The 24,078-nt window shown below is 38.9% G+C and overlaps 1 protein-coding gene across 10 annotated transcripts in view; it reads left to right on the forward strand.

The window, feature by feature from the left end:
• The window catches only part of MTA3 (metastasis associated 1 family member 3), a 231,789-nt gene that overhangs the window by 79,163 nt on the left and 128,548 nt on the right, over positions 1-24,078 (forward strand). The window contains exon 1 of one of the 10 annotated variants that reach the window (XM_078056243.1): positions 21,055-21,109. The exons of the other annotated variants lie outside the window; for them this stretch is intronic. Coding sequence (XP_077912369.1) covers positions 21,070-21,109 — 40 coding nt within the window. The 5' untranslated portion in view covers positions 21,055-21,069. Of the gene's footprint in view, positions 1-21,054; positions 21,110-24,078 lie in introns of those variants that run through there. 10 annotated transcript variants of the gene reach the window in all.

Here is a 24,078-nt window from a genome sequence, read left to right on the forward strand (position 1 = left end):
CCTTATTTAACCTGATATCCTCAGAAATGTTTGGGGAAGTTGAGATAATGTTCATTTAAATACACCTTTGCATTTTAAATTTATGTTTGAGAAAATGTTTGAATTTTATACTACATATGTACTTAAAATGTATTTAAATATAAGTTATGTAAATATGAACTGTACTTAAGTATATTTTCATCAGATTGTTGGAACAACAGATTTCATTTATTCAGTCATGGAAAATGATCACCAGTAAACATTAATGGTGAAGCCAGTCCTTATTGACAAACCAGGTAGCTAAATCACAGTGACTTTGTTGGAAAGTCTCTTTTTTTCAGTTTTAGTTAGTAAGTGAGGGACGCCTGGGTGGCTCAGTCTGTTAAGCGTCTGCCTTCCACTCAGGTCATGATCCCAGGGTCCTGGGATCGAGCCCCTCATCGGGCTCCCTGCTTGGCGGGAAGCCTGCTCTCCCTCTCCCTCTGCCTGCCTGTCTGCCTACTTGTGATCTCTCTCTCTCTCTCTGTGAAATAAATAAAATCTTAAAAAAACATTTTTTTTTAGTAAGTGAGTACTATGCATCCCCAAGGCAACTATCTCCTTCTGAATTTTTTTTTTTTTTTAAGATTTTATTTATTTATTTTCAAGAGAGAGAGATAGCACAAATGGGAAGGGTAGAGGGGGAGGAAGAAAGATAATCCCCAGCAGACTCCGGGCTGAGCAAGGGGGCTGAGCAAGGAGCCAGACGCAGGGCTTGATCTCACAATGACCTGAGCTGAAACCAAGAGTGGGACACTTAACTGACTGAGCCACCCAGGCACCCCTCCTTCTGAGTTCTAAGATGGACTCCTGGATAATGCTTGGAGCCTTGCTGTAATGGACTGAGGCCTTCAGTATTTTTTACAGACTCTGCTTCTTTTTCTTTTCTTTTCTTTTCTTTTCTTTCTTTCTTTCTTTCTTTCTTTCTTTCTTTCTTTCTTTCTTTCTTTCTCTCTTTCTGTCTGTCTGTCTTTGTAGTTTTTTTGTTTGTTTTGTTTTCTTGGAACTGTTTTCTCAGGAGTGATTTTTTTTTAATCTTTAAATTTTTTATTTTTTATTTTTATTAGCGAGGGAGAGAGAATCTTAAGCAGGCTCCAGGCTCCAAGCATGGCTTGATCTCACATTGCTCAGATCATGATCTGAGCTGAAATCAAGAGTTGGATGCTTAATCGACTGAGCCACCCAGGTGCACCTAAAAAAAATTTTTTTTAAGTATAGTGAACATATAATGTTATAAGGAGTGATGGTATTTTTTTGGTCACCATTCACGGGTTGGAAAAAGTGAAATCTTTAAATGAAAATTGTTCATTATCTGTCAGTTTGATAGGTAGACAGACATCTGATGCCATAGTCTCAAATCTTTTTGAATTCATAACATCCTAATACCAAACACCCCAATTTTAATACCACACTTCTTTGTAACTGAAGTATATACAAGACACAAAACCCTACTGTGTGTGTTTCTAATATTTTGGTTAAAGAGTCTTCTTAGAGATTATATTGTGTTTCTGTTTTGTCACCAATGGTCTCTTTGTTCTGTGCCCTGGAGGTTTTTACTCCCCTGGGTTGTGCTTCACTATAAGACTTAGGGGGGTGGAGGGATAAGAAAAGAAGGGTTAGCCAGATACCTCTATCCTGTGCTAGTTCTCAGATGGGTCAGAAACTAGTGTCTGAGGAAGTTGATCTAGACATTGATCTCTTTTGGGGCCTCTGGTTGGCTCAGTCGGTAGAGCATGTGACTCTTGATCTTGGGGTTTTGGGTTCAAGCCCTGTGTTGGGTGTAGAGCTTGCTAGATAGACAGACAGACAGATAGATCAGTCTGTCTCCTTAAACCTGTGTTTCTGTATTCCCTTTGGGTGTCTTCATGTACTCACAAAGGGGTTCAGGTTCACCTTTTGAAGACTTCTGATAACTAGATCACTTTTTCTGGCCCTTGCTTTTTTCTTTTTGTCTTGGAGATCCTTCCATGTTAGTGCTTTCTTTTACTGACTGCATTGTATTCCATAGTTTGATATATTATTATTTAACCACTCTGTACTGGTGGAGGACTGGGTTTTTCATCCTTTCCTGTCACACAGTTCTACAGAGTTTATATCATTTTTTTTAAAGGTTTTATTTATTTATTTGAGAGAGAGCAAGAATGAGAGAGATCACAGAGGGAGAGGGACAAGCAGACTCCCTGCTGGGCAGAGCCTGATACGGGGCTCCATCCCAGGACCCTAAGATCATGACCTCAGCCGAAGGGAGACGCTTAACCGACTGAGCCACCCAGGCGCCCCTGCGTGTTTTATTTTGAGTTTAACTTTTGCTAAAATAATTTGTAGGGGGAAAATCTTTAGTTAACTCAGTCAAAGGGAAAAAAAGCAGATACCCTTCCATTTAAACAGACATGTTTAACCTTATGTTTTCCCACTATTCTCCCCTTATAATAAGGAAATACATTTAGCTCACATTTTCTTCCTTCCTTGTCCTCTACCTTCTAGTGTTGAAACCATACAGCATTTAGTTCTAGAATTTACTAAATAGTAGTAATGGTTTAATAAAATCAAAAGCATATCACAGCAGATGCTGTTCTCTGCATGGAAGTATTCTCTGCATGGAAGTCCATCTTACATTACATAGGTGCTTCTTAAAGTTCATATCTCAGGTTTACTCATTCGATTTGTTCCCTCGCTACTGTTTCTTGTATCTAAGTCATCTTTATTTTTGAATTACATTTGTGTTTTGCTTTGCTGAAATATGTCGCTATCAAAGTTTTTTTCAGAAAGCATCTGTGGGTGGTGAACTTTCTAAATCTTTGCCTGCCTTAAAATATCTCTATTTTACCATCACACTTGAGTGCTAGTTTGGCTTTTTATAGACTTCTAGGTTCAAAATAGTTTTCTCTCATAACTTTGGAGCAATTGCCTCATTGTCTTCTGGAATCCAGTGTTGTTGATAAGAAGTCTGATGTCGGTCTGATTCTTACTCTTTTGTAGGTAACATGTTTTGTCCTCTGGAAGCTTTTCTCTTTTAGAATTGGTGTTCTGAAATTTTACCGGAATATGTCTACATGTTGGACTTATTTCAGTAACCAGTTTTTAATAAAGTTTTATTTATTTATTTGAATGAGAGAGTGAGCGAGAAAGAGAGGATGAGCGGGGGAAGAAGAGGGAGAAGCAGACTTCCCAACAGTCAGGGAGCCCGACATGGGGCTCAATCCCAGGACCCCCGGGATCAGGACCTGAGTCGAAGGCAGACACTTAACCAACTGAGCCACCCAGGTGCTCCTTAAGATTTTATTTTTAAGTAATCTCTACATATAACCTAGGGCTCGAACTCACAACCCTCAGATCAGGAGTTGCTTGCTCTTCCGACTGAGCCAGCCACGTGCCCCCCGCCCCTCCCCCACACCCTCAGTATAACTTTTGACTCTCCAAAAACTTAACTACTAATAGCCTGCTGTTGGCTGGAAACCTTACTGAGAACATAGACAGCCTATTAACACATATTTTGTATGCCATGTGTATCATATATTCTTACAATAAAGTAACCTAGAGGAAAGAAAATGTTATTAAGAATATCATAAGAGAAAATACACTTCCGTGCTGTTCTTATTGAAAGAAATGCACGTATAAATGGACCCCTGCAAGTCAAGCCATGATGTTCAAGAGCCAGCTGTGCTTTGTACCTGTGAGAGGAATACTAAAGACAGAAGGGGAAATACAACAGAAGGTTGGCCTGGCATTTGAAGAACTGTTTCTTCATTCCAGTTTTTGTAGTTTGACCACAAATTTTATCAGCAGGGACAAGGCTAAACATACTCAATTTCTAGATGTGTGTTGTAATTTCTTAGGAAGTTTGACATTATGAGAGTGTATAGCCCATATGTCTGTTGTTTCTTAGTCTAGTCTGTTAAGAGATGTCAGCCTGACACTCTCCTTTTCTGGATCCAGGGCCAAATCTGGCTAAGCTGAGACTAACTCTGTCCCTAGAGACCCTTCTCAGTCCTTTCCAGGCATCTGCTACCAGTTGATTGGAGGTGGCACAACAATCTATTTTTTGTTGCAGCATTAAAAGTAATAAATGGGGTGACTGGGTGATGGACACTGGGGAGGGTATGTGTTCTGGTAAGCGCTGTGAATTGTGCAAGACTGTTGAATCTCAGATCTGTACCTCTGAAACAAATAATGCAATATATGTTAAGAAAGAAAAAAAGAAGAAGAATGTAGCAGGAGGGGAAGAATGAAGGGGGGGAAATCAGAGGGGGAGAAGAACCATGAGAGACAATGGACTCTGAAAAACAAACTGAGGGTTCTGGAGGGGAGGGAGGTGGGAGGATGGGTTAGCCTGGTGATGGGTATTGAGGAGGGCACGTTCTGCATGGAGCACTGGGTGTTATGCACAAACAATGAATCATGGAACACTATATCTAAAACTAATGATGTAATGTATGGGGATTAACATAACAATAAAAAAATTAAAAAAAAAAGAGATAGCATAAACATGCTTTCTTATAAAACTGGCTAAATGTGTCCATTGCAAAGACAATAAACTGATTTTCAAAGAGGAAAAAACAACAACAACAACAACAACAAAAAAAAGTAATAAATGTTCATTTATAAGGATATTTTTCTCTTGCTGCTTTATAATGTTTTTATTTTTTGGGAATGGCATTTTATAATTAACAGTTATGGTAAGTTTGTGTCTCATTAACCAGATTATTACCAACTGTAAATATTACAGAGGCTTATTATTTGACAAGTTAATTATGTTTTATGATACACATTTTCTTATTGATCCGTTACTTTGAATGTTAATGGTTGTTACTATCTTTTAAACAAAGCTAGTACTATATTAATACTTTAAAACTGATGTCACATTGCTTATTGGTTATTAAATGAGGCATTCCAATAATTAGATATTCTTAAGTTTCTTTAAAGGTTTTTGTGTTAGCTTTAACTTAATTTGTGGACTCATGTTTTGTATTTTCATATTACTAGTTGAATGAAAATCATTTTTTATAGTCAGAGTAGCTAATCTAAAATTTTCCACAGATAATCTTTTAAAAAATTTGTTTCATTGAAGTATAGTACTGTACACACTGAATTCTATAGCTTCCTGCCTGCAAGGACCTTATACATAATCTGTTTAAACCCTCTGTATTTAATTTAATTTAATTTAATTTATTTTTTTAAAGAGGGAGAGAGGGGGCGGGCAGAGGGAGAGGGAGAGAGAGAATCTTAAGCAGGCTGTACGCCCAACATGGAGCCCTGCGTGGGACTCAATCCCACGACCTGAGATCATGACCTGAGCTGAAATCAAGAGTTGGGTGCTTAACCAGCTGAGCCACCCAGGCGCCCCTAAACCCTCTGTATTTTATAGCTGAGTCCTTGACCCAAGGTTATGTAGCTGGATGAATATTTTATCCTGATTGCTGCTTTTCTGTTTTATTTATCTCTTTAAAATTTATTTTGGAGAAGATAAATATGGCTATACCCTATTTTATGTTTGTCCAATTTGGCATCGTAGAAAAACAGGTTTTGGAGTCAGACACCATCCTGGTGTTAATGTTGACTCCGTCCTGTGCCTTGGACAAATTAATGAACCCTTTTGAGCCGTAGGGTCTTCATCTTAATAGGGGCTTGCTAATACTTTCTACCTTGTTACCCTCCCTGTCTTGAGAGTTGGTGTAGGAATTAAATGAATAAACTGCCTGGCAAATCATGAGGTATGCAGCAAACGGTAGCTTTTCATATCAGTCAGAGTCAGTGAGAGAAACAGAAACCAGCCTGGATATGATCTATTACTGGGAATTAGGTGCTTACGAAATGATGGAACAATTGAAGGTCAGATCCTAGGCGGGGCCCCGGGAGGACTCCCACCACAGCACAGAGAAGTGAGCCACATGGGAAGCTGCTCCCTCTGAAGCCTTGTCCAGAGCACGCTTTTCCAGTTGTCCCGCAGAGCCAGGAACTGGAAGGTTGGCAGTGCTCACCTGAAGCCTCAGGCCAAGGTTTTAGAGGTCATATCCAGAAGCTGTTGACGCCCAGTCCTTTCGTGACACCTTGGGAAGTTGGAGAATGGACACTGCTGCATAAAAGCCTCACCTTTTCATCCTTGCTGGCTAATGGCTAAAACCCTCATCAGGCTCATAGCCTCTCAATACCTTTTATGCCACTTCCCATGCAGAACTTGGGGTGCATGGGAAGCTAAGAACTCTTTAAGCTTTCAGATCTCTCCAAAGGGAAGGAAGGAGATTAAGAAATCCAAATATTTACTGTAGTGGTATTATGATGGATGGTAGTGATGCTGGTAGATAAGGATTATTATTGCTGCGTTTAATATACCTTCTTCAGAAGTATACATCACGTGGGTGACATTCTAGAACCAGAACTGGAAATCTCAAATCCATTTCTTTTCAGTGGGTCATGTTCCTTCCAATATCTTATTCTTACTCATTCAATAAATAATTCATTGAGCATCTCAGTATGAGCAGGTGTCTGTTTTCGGTGCTAGGTATGTTAACCGTGACCAGACACTGTCCCTGCTCTCAGAAAGCCTTTAGTCCTGGGCTCATAGGCACAGGTTGCTTCACTATGGTATAGTAAGTGCTGTGGGAGAGGTGAAACACCCAGGTCAGGACACCTGACCCCTGTTAGGGGGACTTCTAAAGTGACACCAAATGCATTTAGGAAATGATCATTCACAGGTTTGAATATCCTAGTCGTCTATACATTTTACAAAAGAGAAAAGAGAATTGTATCGTGACAATTTTTGTTAAAAACAGGATGATACAGATGGGAGAGTCTTATTGCAAAGAGATGGAGAGAATACTTAAGAGGAGATCATTCTTTCAGATCTGGCCAGTTCTGTTGCTGAGCTGAGGTGGGAGGCATCTTGGCCGGCAGCTTCTGCTTTCACCCATTTTATCATTTTCACCTGTAAGGCTTCCAGGGGCCATATTCCTTCCCTAAAGAGCAAAGCAGGCATCTTGGCATAACAAATTCTAGACCTAGGGTCAGATACTCTCTATCCTTTTCCTCTGCTACCTTGTTTTTTTCATCCAAGGTATAAGAAGGGGCTCTTTGTTTTTATTCTATGTGTGTAATAAATAACATTTTTTTTTTTTAGGTTTTTTTATTTTTTTATTTTTTATTTTTTTTAATTTTTTTATTGTTATGTTAATCCCCATACATTACATCATTAGTTTTAGATATAGTGTTCCATGATTCATTGTTTGTGCATAACACCCAGTGCTCCATGCAGAACGTGCCCTCCTCAATACCCATCACCAGGCTAACCCATCCTCCCAACCCCCTCCCCTCTAGAACCCTCAGTTTGTTTTTCAGAGTCCATTGTCTCTCATGGTTCTTCTAATTAACAACATTTTAAGGTATTGTAGAGAGCTGGTGGGCTTAAAACATTTCCCCTTTTCATACTTAAGTTTCCCCTTTCAGGGCCGTAGTATGTAGGTCCTGTTATGTCAGAAAAAGTTAAGACAAATAGAAGTCTGTGGGAGGGGGTACTGTGAGGGCAGCAGTGTGCTCCTTTAGCCAACTAGTTGTCGGCACTGACTGGGGCTTCTCCCTTCTGTGGGGCAGTGAGTCCTCACCATGTATCTTTCCCGGAGCATGTTGCTATTCCCCCCCCACCGCCACCACCATCACCATCACCATCCACAGACAGGCGAGGGTAAAGAGCTATGGGTTGGTTGGAAGAGAGGTTTTACTTAGTATGTACAGCAGGTATTGGCAGAGGTTAGTATGTAGCAATATGTGTTAACATTTTTCCTATTGAGGATGCTTATATTTAAGGGAAAGTGGTGGTCACTCAGAAGCCCTCCTAGTGTCCTCTTTCCCTCAGAGAGCTTCCCCTCTACACAAAAAACCTTCTAAACTGATGCCAGGGCTCTCTGCTGCACCCTTTAAAAGGCCCTTTGTAAATTCCTTTGGCATAACTTTATTAGTATTTTTTTTTAAGTTTATTTAAGTTATCTCTATCGTCAGCACAGGCCTCAAGCTCACAACCCCAAGATCAAGAGCCGCATGCTTCCAACTGAGCCAGCTAGGCACCCCTATTAGTATTTATTAACTTTTAACATTTCTTAGATGTAAACTTGTTTTGTAGTTTGAGTCTTTTTTGGGGGAGGGAAAGACAGAAGTACCTAAATTCTAAGAATGTGTATTTTCAAGTTGTTTTTAGTGAAAAGACTTTATCCTGCCCTACTTTTGTCCTTTAACTGGTAAAAAGAATGGGGAATAAAATCATTCCTGCTCTCACACTACTTTGGTAGAATAGGAATGTTGTATTATGAGCTCTCATTCTAAAATAGAAATAGAATGATGAAAGATCATTACAAGTTCACTCTAATCAGCCATTGTTTTGAATCCACATTGGAATTTGCATTCGTTTTTGAAACTTCCAAAGGATGTATCATATTTTCACTGGTCAAAGACCTTGAACTGTTAAGGGCTAGGTTGGTATATGATGTTGAAGGGAGGCTTACTGTTTATTTTATGTCTTCTGTGTCCTGCGTTTGATGCTGCATGTCACATTGGCTCTTGAATTTTTTTTTTTTTAATTCCCTTTAGTGAAAGATAGAGTGGAAACTGCATCTTACCCATATAGGGTAAATAAGAATAGTTTGGGGTTCTTGCCTTGATTAAAGTCTTTTCCAGCCATAACCACTATGAGCCTGATAATCCTCCCCTTTCTGCCCATAATAGTTTAGTGGAATAATTCATTTTCTTCACAGCCAAATTAAACCTTTCTGTTGGCCAGTATTTATAGATCTTGGAATAAAGTATAGCTTTAGACACCATCTGATACAATATCTTTGTTCTATCTAGCTTCATTGCGTAAGTAAAGATTTTTATAAATTCATTCTTCTTAGCACAATTTTTTCCCCATGATCTCTTGCTTTTGTTTTGTGTTTTTTCCCCCTCCTGACCCAGTATATAAAACTTCCATTAGTCTTTAAAGCTGCATGATTATTTTCATATTATGGGGACTTGTGAGTCTTTGTGGCAAGGTTATAAAAATAGCTGGTTAGCCAAACTTGCTTTACATTTAAGAGTCAGTAATTCATATGGGTGAAACTATGAGTCCTGGCAGGATTAATTTCAGCCTGGTAGAAAAATTATTAAAGGCTAGGGATTGGAAAGATACCCCTAGAGATAACAAAAATAAAATATTTTATTTCCAGTATTTTATAATTCTTTTTGCCTTTAAGATGTAATATGGTTGACTCCTTTGTTGTGTTTTTGTAGTTTAAGCAGCAAATCCATTTCTTTTGTTGAGGTGGGTTTCAGATTACTCAGTACTCCATACATTTGGGGAAACGTTTTTTATATTTTCACTTACTTGAAAAGACTTCTTAAGAACTTATGATTGTGTATCTTTTCATATAAATAACTATAAATAGGACAGGAAAGGATGACAGGATTATAAGAAATTTTTAGAAATTATGAAGCTCATTAGTGAAAGGCTCTCAGAAGGAAATATACTGCAGAAAATGTCTGTAAGAAATGTTGTAATCCTTTACCCTATGATTGATTCTTGTTTCCATTTTGTCCCTGGTAAACTATAAATTTTCTGAGCTTTGGTTTCCATATTGCTTAAATCTTTGAAAAAGGTTATATTCTATAGTATGAGATGGCTCGTATTTCTTATATTGATAATTCCTACATCATGTAATTCACAACTTTAGAGTGTAGCATTGTAGAATTATTTTAGATTATTTAGTAGTTTACAGAGAAAAAGGAATAGAAAAATGTTTCAGTAACTGTCCTAATAAATGCTTTCTCGTGAACTTACCTTATTTTGATCTTTTTTGATTGTCCCCCCCCCTTTTTTTTTTGAATGATTTGATCAGAGAAATGTATATACAGTTTTTTTTTTGTTTTTTTTTTAAGATTTATTTATTCTAGAGAGAGAGTACAAGCGGGAGGGAGAGAGAATCTCAAGCAGACTCCTGGCTGGGCTGAGCGCGGAGTCCGACGCGGGGCTCGATCCCAGTACCGAGATCATGGCCTGAGCTGAAAAACCAAGAAGCGCTTAATTGGCTGCACCACCCAGGCGCCCCTGTATATACAGTTTATAAGGTTTTTTTTTTTTTTTTTTTTAAAGATTTTACTTATTTATTTGACAGAGAGACACAGCCAGAGAGGGAACACAAGCAGGGGGAGTGGGAGAGGGAGAAGCAGACTTCCCGCCGAGCAGGGAGCCTGATGGCGGGGCTCGATCCCAGGACCCTGGGATCATGACCTGTGCCGAAGGCAGACGCTTAACGACTGAGCCACCCAGGCGCCCCCAGTTTATAAGGTTTTTAATACATGTTCCTAAAGAGGCTTCCAGAAAGTATGAATCAATTTTACTTTCATGCTTTGCTGTCATATAGTCTTCTCCTGTATTGTAGAAGTTTTACAGTTTTAGATTTAACATTTAAGTTATGACCCATTTTTAGTTAATTTTTATATCTAGGGCAAGGTATGGATCCTAAGTTCCTCTCTTTGTGGGGTGTATGCATATCTAATTGCTCCAGCACCGTTAGTTGAAAGGCTATCCTTTCTCCATTGCACTGCTTTTGTGCCTTTGTTGAAGTGGTTGGTCATATATGCTCTATTTCTGGCCTTTCTCTTCTGTTCCATTGATCCGTTTATTGCTTTTTGCCTATAACCAGCTTTTGATTATTGTAGCTTTCTAATACTTCTTGAAATCTAGTAATGTTAGCCCTCCAACTTTGATTTCTTTTTTTCGGAGTTTTTTTTTGACTCTTGTATATTCTAGATCCTTTGCATTTCCATCTGAATTTTAGTACCAGCTTGACAACTTGTACAAAAAAAGCCTGCTGGGATTTTGATTGGGATTGTGTTAAAGCCATTGATCATTTTGAGGAGAATTGACATTTTAACAGTATAGAATCTTCTAATCCATGAACACAGTATGTCTCTCAGCATTGATGATTTGTTTCTTTTTATTGTTGAGTAGCTTTCCACTGTATGGATGTTCCACCATTTGTTTATTCACTCATCTGTTGGTGGACATTTCACTTGTTTTCAGTTTTTGGCAATTACAGATAAAGTTGCTGTGAATATTCGTCAGAAGGTTTTTGGTTTTTTGTTTTTTAAGATTTTATTTATTTATTTGACAGAGAGACAGCGAGAGAGGGAACACAAGCAGAGGGGATGGGAGAGGGAGAAGCAGGCTTCCCGCTCAGCAGGGAGCCCGATGTGGGGCTCGATCCCTGGACTCCAGGATCATGACCTGAGCTGAAGGCAGATGCTTAACAACTGAGCCACCCAGGCGCCCCTCGTTACAATTTTTTTGTACAGATATACATTTTCTTTGGTTGGAGTAGAATGGCTTTACCCATATGGTAGGGGTATTTTAGCTTTTTAAGAAACCGTGAACTGTTTGCCATTGTGATTGTACCATTTTACATTCCCTTAGGTAGTGTAAGAGCATTTGGGTTTCTTCACTCTGCCTGCAGTTGGTATGGTCAGTCTTTTTTTTTTTTTTTAATTTTTTTATTGTTATGTTAATCCCCATACATTACATCATTAGTTTTAGATATAGTGTTCCATGATTCATTGTTTGTGCATAACACCCAGTGCTCCATGCAGAACGTGCCCTCCTCAATACCCATCACCAGGCTAACCCATCCTCCCACCCCCCACCCCTCTAGAACCCTCAGTTTGTTTTTCAGAGTCCATCGTCTCTCATGGTTCTTGGTATGGTCAGTCTTTAATTTAGGCCTTCTACTAGGTATGTAGCAGACATGGTAAATTTTATTTTTTTGCATCCTGGATATTTTCATATTCCTGTAAATCTTCTTGAGTTGATTTCTGGGATGCACTCAGGTTACTTGGAAACAGTTTGATCCTTTTGGTTGTTACATTTATGACCTTACATATATTTGTTAAGTGGATATGGAGCTCTGTCTAGGGCCTAATTGTTCCCCATTACTTAGGCAAGACATTTCTGTGTATTCTACCCAATATACCATGAATTATGAGTTTTTCCAGGGTAGCGATTTGGGAACAAATCTGTTCCTGGCCCCGTGTAAGCACTGGGTACCGTTCCCTCTGATTCTTTTCCAATGATCCTTTTCCTTGGCTTCTGGTAGTTTCCTCACGTGCTTTCACTGATGGGTACTGTGCTCGAAAATCACCCCCTGCAGTCTCCAGTCTCTGTTCTCTGGTACTCTGTTTTCTGTACTCTTGTTGCTTTGTTCTTCCTGGTCTTTCAGCTTTGCCTCCCTAACTCTGGGACCACGCCAGGCTTTGCCTCAGTTTCTCCTCCTTGCACCATTGCCTGGAAATTCTCTCCGCAGTATGTAGGTAATGTTAGGGCTCATCTCTTGTTTGTGTCCTGTCTCTCAAGAATCACTGTTCGTTGTCATCTGATGTCCAGTGGTCCAGTGTTAAGAAAACTGGTGTTTCATGTATTTTGTCTACTGTCCACTTTTTAAATTAATTAGTTTTTAATTGTTTTGGTTGTTTCAGGTGGGAGGGTAGATCTGGTCCCTGTTAATTCATTTGTTTATTTATTTATTTATTTATTTATTTATTTATTTTTTAAAGATTTTATTTATTTGACAGAGAGAGAGATAGCGAGAGCAGGAACACAAGCAGGGGGAGTGGGAGAGGGAGAAGCAGGCTTCCCGCCGAGCAGGGAGCCCGATGTGGGACTCGATCCCGGGACCCCGGGATCATGACCTGAGCCGAAGGCAGACGCTTAACGACTGAGCCACCCAGGCGCCCAATTCATTTGTTTAGAAGCAGAAATCTTAGTTCTTTAAAAAAATTTTTAAGTCAAGGTATAAAATACAATGGGCTGGGTAAAATGTGCAGGTCAGTAAATTTTCTACAGGTGTATGCATTTCTATTACTACCACTCCGATCAAGGTAGAGAAACTTTCTGATACCCTAGTATAGGTTCTTTATGCCCATTCCTGGTCATTACTGTTCTCTTCCTCCCTACGTAATCACTGTTCGGATGTCTGTCTACTATCTGTTAGTTTTGCCAAGTTTTTAACTTCATCTAAATGGAGTACCTACAGTATTTGCCCTCTCTGCCTGACTTTTTCCCTCAGCATCCTGTCTGTAGGATCCATTGGTGTTATTGCTTGTTCCTACTTATTTTTTCCTCCGGCCCGGTAGTATTCCTTCTCCTACTGATAGACATCTGAGTGGTTTCCAGTTTTTGGCTCCTGTGACAAAGCTCCTAGGAACATCTTGTACAAGTCTTCTGGTGTACTTACACTCTAATTCCTCTTGTGGATAAATACCCAGGAGTGGAATTGTTGGTTTATCGGGTGGGTATCAGTTTACTTCAGTAGATATTGCCAAAAAAATTTCCCATAGTGGTCAAACCAACTTTTACTTTGTTTGTGAATGTATGAGAATTCCAATGGGTGTATGTTCTTATGAGTTTTGCTATTTTCTGTCTTTTAAATTTTCACCATTATGGGACCATAAATTTTCTTTCAGTAGGCCAGAGCGTCATAGTGGGTTTAGTAATATGAGGGCTGGGGTCACCAACTGTCTTGAGGGGTTCTCTGAGCAGAAGACTTTTAGTTTTAAAGCCAGGACAGTTCAGTCACTGGAATGAGGCTCTCTGCTGATATAGTCAGCCCGATGTGAAGGTAGGAGCAGGAAATTCCCATGGTCTAGCGAGGCTCAAGTAGAGATAAGGCCTGGGCCAGCCTGTGTTCTCTAGTTTAAAAAGACAGGGACCCACCCACCCCAACCTCCTTTCTCCTTCAGGTTTCAGGTAAGCTATGTTTCCTCACAGAAGCCTTTGCTGGCCCTTTAGGCTATGTTAGTTAACTCTGTCATATTTCTGGCGCACCCTACAGAATTTTAGAATGCTTACCACACTTGAAGTAATGCATTCTTATCTGTAGTCCTGGGTCATCTGTAATCTATCAGGGCAGGACTTCTATGTCTTCCTTTATTTTTATTTTTATTTTTTTTTATTTTTAAAGATTTTATTTATTTATTTGACAGAGAGAGACATAGCGAGAGGAGGGAACACAAGCACGGGGAGTGGGAGAGGGAGAAGCAGGCTTCCTGCTGAGCAGGGAGCCCGATGCGGGCTCGATTCCAGAACCTGGGATCATGACCTGAGGCAGCCGCTTAACGACTGAGCCACCCAGGTGCCCCTATGTCTTCCTAACAGATATCCCTAGAACACATTGGTAGGCATATCAATAAATTTCCTTTCTTTTTCTTTCTTTCTTTCTTTCTTTCTTTCTTTCTTTCTTTCTTTCTTTCTTTCTTTTCTCTCTTTCTTTCTTTCTTTTTCTTTCTTTCCTCTCTCTCTTTCTCTTTCTTTCTCTCTCTTTCTCTCTCTCTTTCTTCCCTCCCTCCCTTCCTTCCTCCCTTCCTTTCTTCCATCTGTCCTGTGAGGTTGGGAGGGGAATAGGTGAAACATAGGTCAGGGCTGATCATTACGAGATTTTTCAGCCGTGAAAGTTTAGATTTGATTCCAGTGGTGGTTGCATGCTATTGAGGGTTTTGTTTTTTGTTTTTTTAATCAAAGCACAGGAGAAATGTGAGTTGTGTTGTAGTACTGCTGTGTCCGTCATGATTTGGAGAGAATGGTGGTCTGGTGGTGCTGGAAAATTTCGTTACTTCTAATCCTTTTATTTTGTTTATTAATTTTAAAAATTGATAGCAAGTGGAAAAATGCATGGTGGCATGTTAAGGCTGTATAAAATTCCAGATGGACTTTGAATATATTATAAGATTGGGCAGGCTTTGCCAGATGCAGTGTTCTTTGAATAAATAAATGTAAAGCAGAAATAGCTTAAATTTCTGATGGGATCCTAACTTGCTGTAGAACAACTTATGAGTCATTATATCATACAGTGAGGATAAAATTTGTGACAGGTTTCTTAAACCCAATAAAGTAAAAAAACTCTTGTTTTGGGCAGTTTTTATTTTTCTTTTCAGGTTAGACTTCAGTTAATATTTCTTTTGCAAAGGTCAGTCATGCCTGAATACCTTTCAGGGAGGTCTGGAAGACAGCACAATTTTCATAATAATTCTAAGCTATCATTTAATTGTTCTGCTGATTCCCTCATGAGTATATAGCAGAGTTTTTCCAGAGATTGTGTGGCACGTAATGGCACCATCACTCTTATGATAATGGATTGTGTGCTTGTTAATTTGTGTTTTAAAGATTTCTTCATTTTAATTTTTAATACAGTATTGGTAGGTACAACCCATATAAACAGAAGCTCTTTGTGGTCTTTGATAGGATTTAAGAGTATAAGGGATCCTGAGACTAAAAAGCTGTCATACATGTTCTTTCAGAATAACATTTTCAAATTAGTATTGTATAATAATGATTTTTTTTTAAGAGTTTTATTTATTTATTTGACAGAGAGAGACACAGAGAGGGAACGCAAGCAGGGGGAGTGGGAGAGGGAGAAGCAGGCTTCCCGCTAAGCAGGGAGTCCGATGCGGGGCTCGATCCCAGGACCCTGGGATCATGACCTGAGCTGAAGGCAGACGCCTAATGACTGAGCCACCCAGGCACCCCTATAATAATGATTCTTAACTGAGGCTCAACTGGCACGACTCACCCCAGTTTCTCAATCAGGGTCTCCAAAGGTGGGGTCTAGATATGTTTTTGTTTGTTTATAAAATAAAAATCGATGCCCGGCTGGCTCAGTTGGTGGAGCATATGACTTGATTTTGGGGTTATGAGTTTGAGCCCCATGTTGAGTGTAGAGATGACAAAAAATCCTAAAAAAAAAAATTTTTTTTGGGTGCCTGGGTGGCTCAGTTGGTTAAGCGACTGCCTTCGGCTCAGGTCATGATCCCAGGGTCCTGGGATCGAGTCCCGCATCGGGCTCCCTGCTCTGCAGGGAGCCTGCTTCTCCCTCTCCTACTCCCCCTGCTTGTGTTCCCTCTCTCGCTGTGTCTCTCTCTGTCAAATAAATAAATAAAATCTTTAAAAAAAAAAAAAATTTTTTTTTAATTTGTTTTAATTTTGATATGATTTGCCTTCTTAAGTATGAACCTTTGTTTTAGGAGATAGGAATTGTTTTCCAAATATCAAAGATCATATTAAAATTCATTTAAAAATAGTAATGGCAGTTTTTTATCTAATGCTGTGTTAGGCACTGTGCTAAGCAATTTATGTGCATTATTTTAATCCTCACAGTAAACTTAAGAGGGAAGAATTGTGTACACATTTTACAGATGAAGAAATTGAGAATTACAAAGAGTAAATAATTTGCCTAAGGTCACATAACTCAGAACACGTGTTACTAGAATTTGAATTCAGGTGTGACTCTGAAGCCTGGTCTCCCACCCACCCTGTTAGATCTTGAAAGAATTGTGAAAAGTGGAGCCCCTTGAACAGTAACTTTTTGATAGCTACTCTGTGCAGTCATAACTTTGTGCGTCTATCCTTGTAGCCACTAACTTGAGTGTTACCCAATAATTCTTACGTGGTCTATTACGAACATTTCTTGAAGTCCCATCTTTTTTACCCTTACAAGTAAGACAGTGTGGATACAAAGATAAATGACCCATCTTTGTTCTCAAGGGACTCTGAATCAGATGACTGTGGTGTAAGGCATTCTGTGACAAGTATCTTAAGCTTATATGGGTGTTGCTTTTTGGCAGTGAGTAGGGGACTCTGCCATGTGGAGGTTGGTGAAAGTCTAAATGGATCAGGTACCAACATCTCAGAGGCTTCTTCAACTTTACATTTGATCTTCTGCTAACTTTTCATTCACTCCAACATTTTCTCTTATTTATCTCATGCATTTCTTTTTTTAAGATTTATTTATTTACTTTAGAGAGAGAGCAGCACCACAAGCAGGGGAAGGGCAAAGGAAGAGGGGGAGAATCTCAAGCAGACTCCCCGCTGAGCAGGCGCCTGACATGGGACTCGATCTCAAGACCCTGAGATCATGACCTGAGCCAAAATCAAGAGCTGGCCGCTTAACTGACTGAGCCACCTACGCTCCCCTCATGCATTTCTCTATAGAAGCATTGGACACTTAGTTCTTGGTTGATTTTGATCTCCCAAGCTGGCCCACTTTTATGCTTTGCTCTCCTCCTTTTTTAATCTTCAAAACCAAAATTTATTTGTATATTTATACTATGTATATTTATTCTCATATATTTAAGCAATTGATTAATGCTAGAATGCCAGTAGAAATTAATATTTTTGCAAGATGATAGAGATGAAGACAACGAAGATACAGGTTAAAGAAATGATTATCAACTGTAATGGTTGTTGCCATGAGGGAAAAAAACAGTTTAACATGGATTAGAGTTTAGGTACAGGCGAAAGAAAGAAGTGTTTCCCTTCTGTTGGGTCCTATTCACTTTTTATTTGAAGTATTTTTAGGAGGCAGAAGAGAGGCAGTAATGTAGTGTAATTATCAACCTACCAGCCAGCTTTGTCTTCTCTTTATATTTTCACATATTTGCTTCAGATTTTTATAGTGCCATGTAGATCCCCATTCCCTTCCTAGTTTCTCCATGGGTGAATTGATGTCTTAACTCTGGTGTGTTTTTTCCATTCATGTTTTTATATTTTGTTATACATGTGTGTATTTTTATAGAACACTTTTTGCGTTTTAAAAAATGTTATTGTACATATGTATCTTTCTACAGATTGCTTTTTTGCTTAACGTCAAGTTTTTGAGATCTATCCATCTTGGTACTTGGATTCACTTATGCATTTTTAGCTACTGAATAGAATTTCATTACATGACCGTACTGAAATTTATCTATTTTTCTTTTGCATTGTGTTTGTTTCTTTTTCTCTTTTCTTTCTTTCTTTCTTTCTTTTTTTTTTTTTTTTTTTTTTTTTTTTTACAGCCCAGAGCAAAGTCTTTTATTTGTTGTTGTAACTATCATGCCATGGCTTCTAGGGAATGGGTTCCAGCAGCTCAGCCTCCTTTCCACTGGTTCTCACAAAGTGTGCTTGTCTGGGTGCTGCAGGCTGGTGCTTCAGTTGAACCCAAGTACGTTTCTCTTTGGCTTCCTTCTTTTCCTGATCATTTTCCTTCATGCGGCTCTTATTATGCTCAAGATGTACCTTAATTCACTTGATAAGAATCTTGCCCTGACCTTGGCTGGTTTCAGTAATGCCGACAGCATGCTGGGCCACACTGTCGACTCTTCCAGTTTTGCTGTGGTAGCATTTGTGGGGCACTGCTTTTGAGCAGTGCCCATTCCCTTGATGTCCACAATCTCACCTTTCCTGTAGATGGGCATATGTGTGGCAGAAGGAGCAATACCCTGTGTTCTAAAAGGCCTGGAGAACTTACAGCAGGCGCCTCTCTTCCCCCTTTGTGTTGGGCATTTTGGCGCATTACCAGGAGATGGCGGGGCCGCTGACCTTTTGCATTTTGACATTTTTTTTCAGGTTTAGCTTTTTTTCTTTCTGATATAGTTCACATACCATATAATTCTGGTGTTTTTTTTTTTTTTTTTTCAAAAAAATATATATAACTTAGTACTTTTTAGTATGTTCACAAATTTGTTTAACCATAACCATTATTTAATTCCTGGACATTTTTATCACTCTGCAAAGAAACCCATACCCATTAGCAGTCACTCCCCCGCGCCCCCACTCCACCCACCCTCTAGCAACTACTTATCCACTTCCTGTCTCTGTGGGTTTACTTATTCTGGGTGTTTCATATAAATGGAATCATACAGTATATGGCCCTTTTTGTCTTTCACTTTCATAATGTTTCATTTGGTGTAATGCCTCAAGGTTTATCTATATTGTAGAATGAATCATCAGCACTTCATTCCTTTTTAGGGCTGAATAATGCTAGTCTTTGGTAACTATGTTTAGCCATCTGAGGAGCTGCCAAACTGTGTAACAATGTGGCGGCACCATTTTACACCAGCAGTGTACAAAGATTCCGACTTTTCCACATTTTTGCCAATGCTTGTTATGTCTTTTTGACTGCAGTCATCCTAGTTGGTATGAAATATCTCACTGTAATTTTGATTTGCATTTCTCTAGTGACTAATGATGTAGAACATCTTTTCATATACTTATGGGCCATTTGTATTTCTTCTTTGAGAAATGTCTATTGAAATCCTCTGCCCATTATTTAATTGGGTTTTTTTTTATTGTTGAATTGTACAAGTTCTTTATATATTCTGGATACTAGACCCTTATCAGATACACGATTTGCAAATATTTTCTCCCATTCTGTGGATTGTCTCTACTTTCTTTTTTTTCTTTTTTTTTTTCTGTTTAAGTAAGCTCTGTGCCCAACGGGGGGCTTGAACTCACAACCCAGCATCAAGAGTCACATGCTCTACCGACTGAGCCGGCCAGGTGCCCCATCTCTACTTTCTTTTTTAAGATTTTATTTATTTATTTGACAGAGACACAACGAGAGAGGGAACACAAGCAGGGGGAGTGGGAGAGGGAGACGCAGGCTTCCCGCTGAGCAGGGACCCCAACGCGGGTCTCGATCCCAGGGACCCGGGACCATGACGCGAGGTGAAGGCAGATGCTCAACGACTGAGCCACCCAGGCACCCCCATCTCTACGTTCTTTTTAGTGTCCTTTTAAGTACAAATATTTTAATATTCAAATTTATATACATACACATACATATATGATGTATATATCTATATGTATATATTTATTTTATGTTTTGGTTGCTTAGGCTTTAGGGTGCCATAGTGAAGAAACCATTACCTAGTCTAAGGTCATGAAAAGCTACACCTGTGTTTTATCTAAGAGTTTTGTAGTTTTAGCTCTCTCTCTTTTTTTTTGAGAGAGAGTGCATGAGCACAGGATGCGGGGCAGAGAGAGAGGGAGAGAGACTCTTAAGCAGGCTCCACGCCTAGTGCAGAGCGTGATACAGGACTTGATCTCACAACCCTGGGATCATGACCTGAACTGAAACCAAGAGTTGGTCGCTTAACTGACAGAGCCACCCAGGCACCCCTAGTTTTAGCTCTTAAATTTAGGACTGATTCAGTTTGCGTTAATTTTTATATATGGTGTGAGGGTGAAACTTTATTCTTTGCATGTGGATATCCAGCTGTTCTCAGCATCATCTGTAGAAAAAATTTCATTCCTCCAATGAATTGTCTTGATACCTTGTCCAAAATCAATTAACCATAAATGTATGGGCTTATTTCTGGACTCATGTATATGTCTATCCTTATGCCAATACCACACAGTTTTGGTTATTTTAGCTTTAAAATCTGGAAGTAGAAAAGTCCTCTTAAATTTGTTCTTTTTCAAAACGATTTTGGCTATTCTGGGTCACTTATATGTCCATATGAGTTTTAGGGTTAGTTGATTAATATTTGTGAAAAGGCAGTTGGAATTTTGATAGAAGTTGCATTGAATCTGTAGATAAATTTAGGGAGAATTGCCACATTAACCATAGTAAGTCATTCAATCCATGAACATAGTTTTTCCATTTATTTAGGTCTTTAATTTCCTTTAACAGTGTTCATAGTTTTTAGTTTACAAGATTTGTCCTTTGTTAAATATTTTTCTAAGTATTTTTTTCCTATTGGTGCCATTGTAAATGAAATTGTTTTCTTAATTTCAGTTTTGGATTATTCATTGCTAATGATGGAAATATAACTGCTTTTTCTTTATTATTTGCCTCTAAACTGCCAAACTCTTTCTCTTCATTCAGATAGTTCCCTGAAATCTCCATTGTCATAAAAATCCTTCTAATTTTATTCAACTTCCTTATTCCTTTTTTGAGGATTTTTTTTCTTACTAGACAAACTTGAGTTCCATCAATACTGAGCTATTTTCAATCCAATAATATGCCTTCTAACATTTGGGTACTTGTTAAATGCATCTACAGATAATGTTTAACTGCCTGCTTTTCTGTCTGGTCTGTACCAGCTGACATCATCACGGGCTGATGCTCCATTAAAATACAGACCAAAGGAAGCTTGAGAATAACCTGTGGAGGACTCTCCTCTTGTCTGCTTTCCCCTCCATCCCTCCCAACTAATATGGAAGAATGAGAATTCTGAACTATTCTGAAAAACACCCAGTTTTAAGTCAAGGAACTAGAATCAGGAATGGTTGCTCCTTCCCTTCATTCTGTCCCTTATTGTTCAGGTACCTAAATTCATCAGCCGACGGCTCTGGTCTTGTACATGTCACATGCCCATTCTCTAAAGCTTTGCCTGAGTCCCTGATTGTAACCTACCGCTGAACACTGATCTCCCGTATCCCATGGCTGGATGCTCTGGTGCTCTAGACAGTTCGGCTAGTTTGATTTGTTCTCTGCTGCCCGCTTCTTGGATACTGTTTGTGCTGGCCTTACCTCATCCCCTATCAGCCTGCATGTGCAATTAGCCTTGCTGAGATCTTTAGCCATGGCTTCTTTCTCATCCTGCAGTCGAAAACCTTGAAATTTGCAGGAGCCTTGGTGGGTCATGCATTGTATGGCACATACTACTAAAACAGAAGATACCAGTATTTTTTATTTTTTATTTTTATTTTTATTTTTTTTTAAAGATTTTATTTATTTGACAGAGAGAGACACAGCGAGAGAGGGAACACAAGCAGTGGGAGTGGGAGAGGGAGAAGCAGGCCTCCCACTGAGCAGGGAGCCCGATGCGGGGCTTGATCCCAGGACCCTGGGATCATGACCTGAGCCGAAGGCAGACGCCCAACCGACTGAGCCACCCAGGCGCCCGATACCAGTATTTTTTAAATTAAAGATTTTTATTTATTTGTGTGAGAGAGAGAGCATGAGAAGGGGGAGGGTCAGAGGGAGAAGGAGGCTCCCCACTGAGCAGGGAGCCTGATGTGGGGCTTGATCCCAGCATCCTGGGATCATGACCTGAGCCAAAGGCAGATGCTTAACTAACTGAGCCACCCAGGCGCCCCAGAAGATAACAGTATAAAGTATAGTGACATTTATATTGCTCCTTAAAACTTCATACAATCCTATTGTACAGTTTCCTTCTGCAGTCTTTTTCCCCCTCCACATCTCCAGTACCTTCTTGCTAATAAACTGGTGAAACTGCTAGCTATAAAGAAAGTACAATAAATAATTTAGTATCCGTCTTTCCTATCACTGTATAGGATATGGGACTTTTACTTTAATAACTTTTGGAAGGTAGCAAATTTGATGTTCCATCAAGCTTGGTAAAATGGTTTTTAAAAGTTATAAATATATTACCATGTACCCAATTTCTGATGATGATAATCATCTGAAGTCTTTTAAATTTTTCATTGTCTAAATGCCACCTTTGCCACTGTGGTCATTTAATGTTCTTAGGATGTTAACGGCATGGGAATCATTCCTATTCAGAAGCCACTGTAAATTTATGAAAATATGTAAATGAAATTTAACACTAGTAAATTTTGGAAGGTGAGTTTTAGGTGCTGTTTGGTGATTTCTGTGTTTGGCTCCATTGCACGTCAGAGATTCTAGTCCTTTTCACGCTGTACCAAGAGGTTGTATAAGACAGTAAGTTTTGCTGCTATTATTTGTAGAGCTTGTTGCAGTTTTAGCTCTGTAGGGTACACATAGAATTCAGTTAGTTGTGTTTTACAGGACAACAATTTATCAAATCCTCATTAAGTAAAGAGTATGATTTTGTATGTGATATTTGCTGGTGCTAATAGAGCTAATGCACCAATAACTTCATTGATTTCCACTAGTGAAATGTCTATGGAAGTAACTGTTTTAGTGTTGGATTTCTCTTTGGGTAGTTCATTAAGAGAGAGTTCAAAGAACTTTAAGTTGCTTTAGTTTGTTTGTTTTTTTAACCTACGTCAGTCTTTCTAAATCAGTTTTTCAGGTTCATTTTCAATCAAGAGTTTTAAAAATTTGAAAGTATTGTAGAAAAGATCTGATGGCTTACCCCATTCATTGCCCTCGTGCAGTTCAAAAACACTGTTATAATTAGAAAATTATGTATGTGATAAAATCTCATTTGTGGTTCTGGGCCCATAACTGAGAACTTAATAGAATAGCGAGGAGCAGAAGTACACACACATGTATATCTGTGTGTGTGTTGCCTATCAGTATCCCAAAATTAAGGCCTCTGAGTCCTAAACTTAAGCTCTTCCTACATGAGGGGCACTGCCCCTTCCAGTAGTCTCACCATCTGAGTCCTCAGTGCCCCTGCTGTTCCCACAGTCTGGCCCAGGTAAGGCTGCAGAGGATCTGTGAACCCTTAGAGGTATTAAGAAATTTTTGTATATAAAATTATTTGGAATTGTATTTGTAAATGACACTATTTTTTTTTCTGGAAAAAGATTATTAAATGCAGTGGGTTTTTTTTTTTTTTTTTTTACTTTCATGCAACGTTGCTGTCTCCTCTCCCTTGCTTCCAACCCTGTTTCTCAAAGGCAAATACTTTGAAATGTTTCTTCCTAATAACTTTTGCTCACTGCTTATCTCCAACACCTCGAATAGTGCCTGTTTGGGCACCTAACAAATCTTGGTTGAATGAATAAAATATTATTCTTACTGTGTTTCCAGACTTGATAAATAGTTTGCAAGTACAATTCTAGGTTGACTGTCATTTTTTCCTCTTGGATAACATTGCTCCACCATCTTAGGATAGAATAGTTGCTATTCATATAGAATTCCACTCTGATTCTAGTTTCTTTGCATGTGACCTAATTTTTCTTTCTGTAAACTTTTGTGATCTCATGTTAGCACTTAAAAAAAAAATTAAGTATGCCAGAAATTCAGTCTGGACGTCCCTCTCCCTCAATGAGGGGAAATGTTCTTGAATCATTCTTTGATAGGTCTTTCCTCACCCCCTCTCCCCACCAAAAGAGATGAAGAAATGTGTTTTCTCTGTTGTTTCTTTCTGGAACTTTTATTCTTGGAATGTTGGACTTCATGAATTATTTATTTTATTTTATTTATTTTCGCTTTTGGTTTTCACTTATTTATCTCTTTGTCTTAGTATTGAAATTTCTGGGAGATTTCCTTAGCAGTAACTTCTAATCCTTCTATCAGCTTTTTGTTTGTGTTATCAAATTTGAAAAGTGTTATCCTATTTCTTGCTTTCCAATTATTCTCTTTTTAATTTTTAATTTTTTTCCTGATTTTTCTC

The sequence above is a fragment of the Halichoerus grypus genome, chromosome 10, assembly GCF_964656455.1.
Source record: "Halichoerus grypus chromosome 10, mHalGry1.hap1.1, whole genome shotgun sequence".
NCBI lineage: Eukaryota > Metazoa > Chordata > Mammalia > Carnivora > Phocidae > Halichoerus > Halichoerus grypus.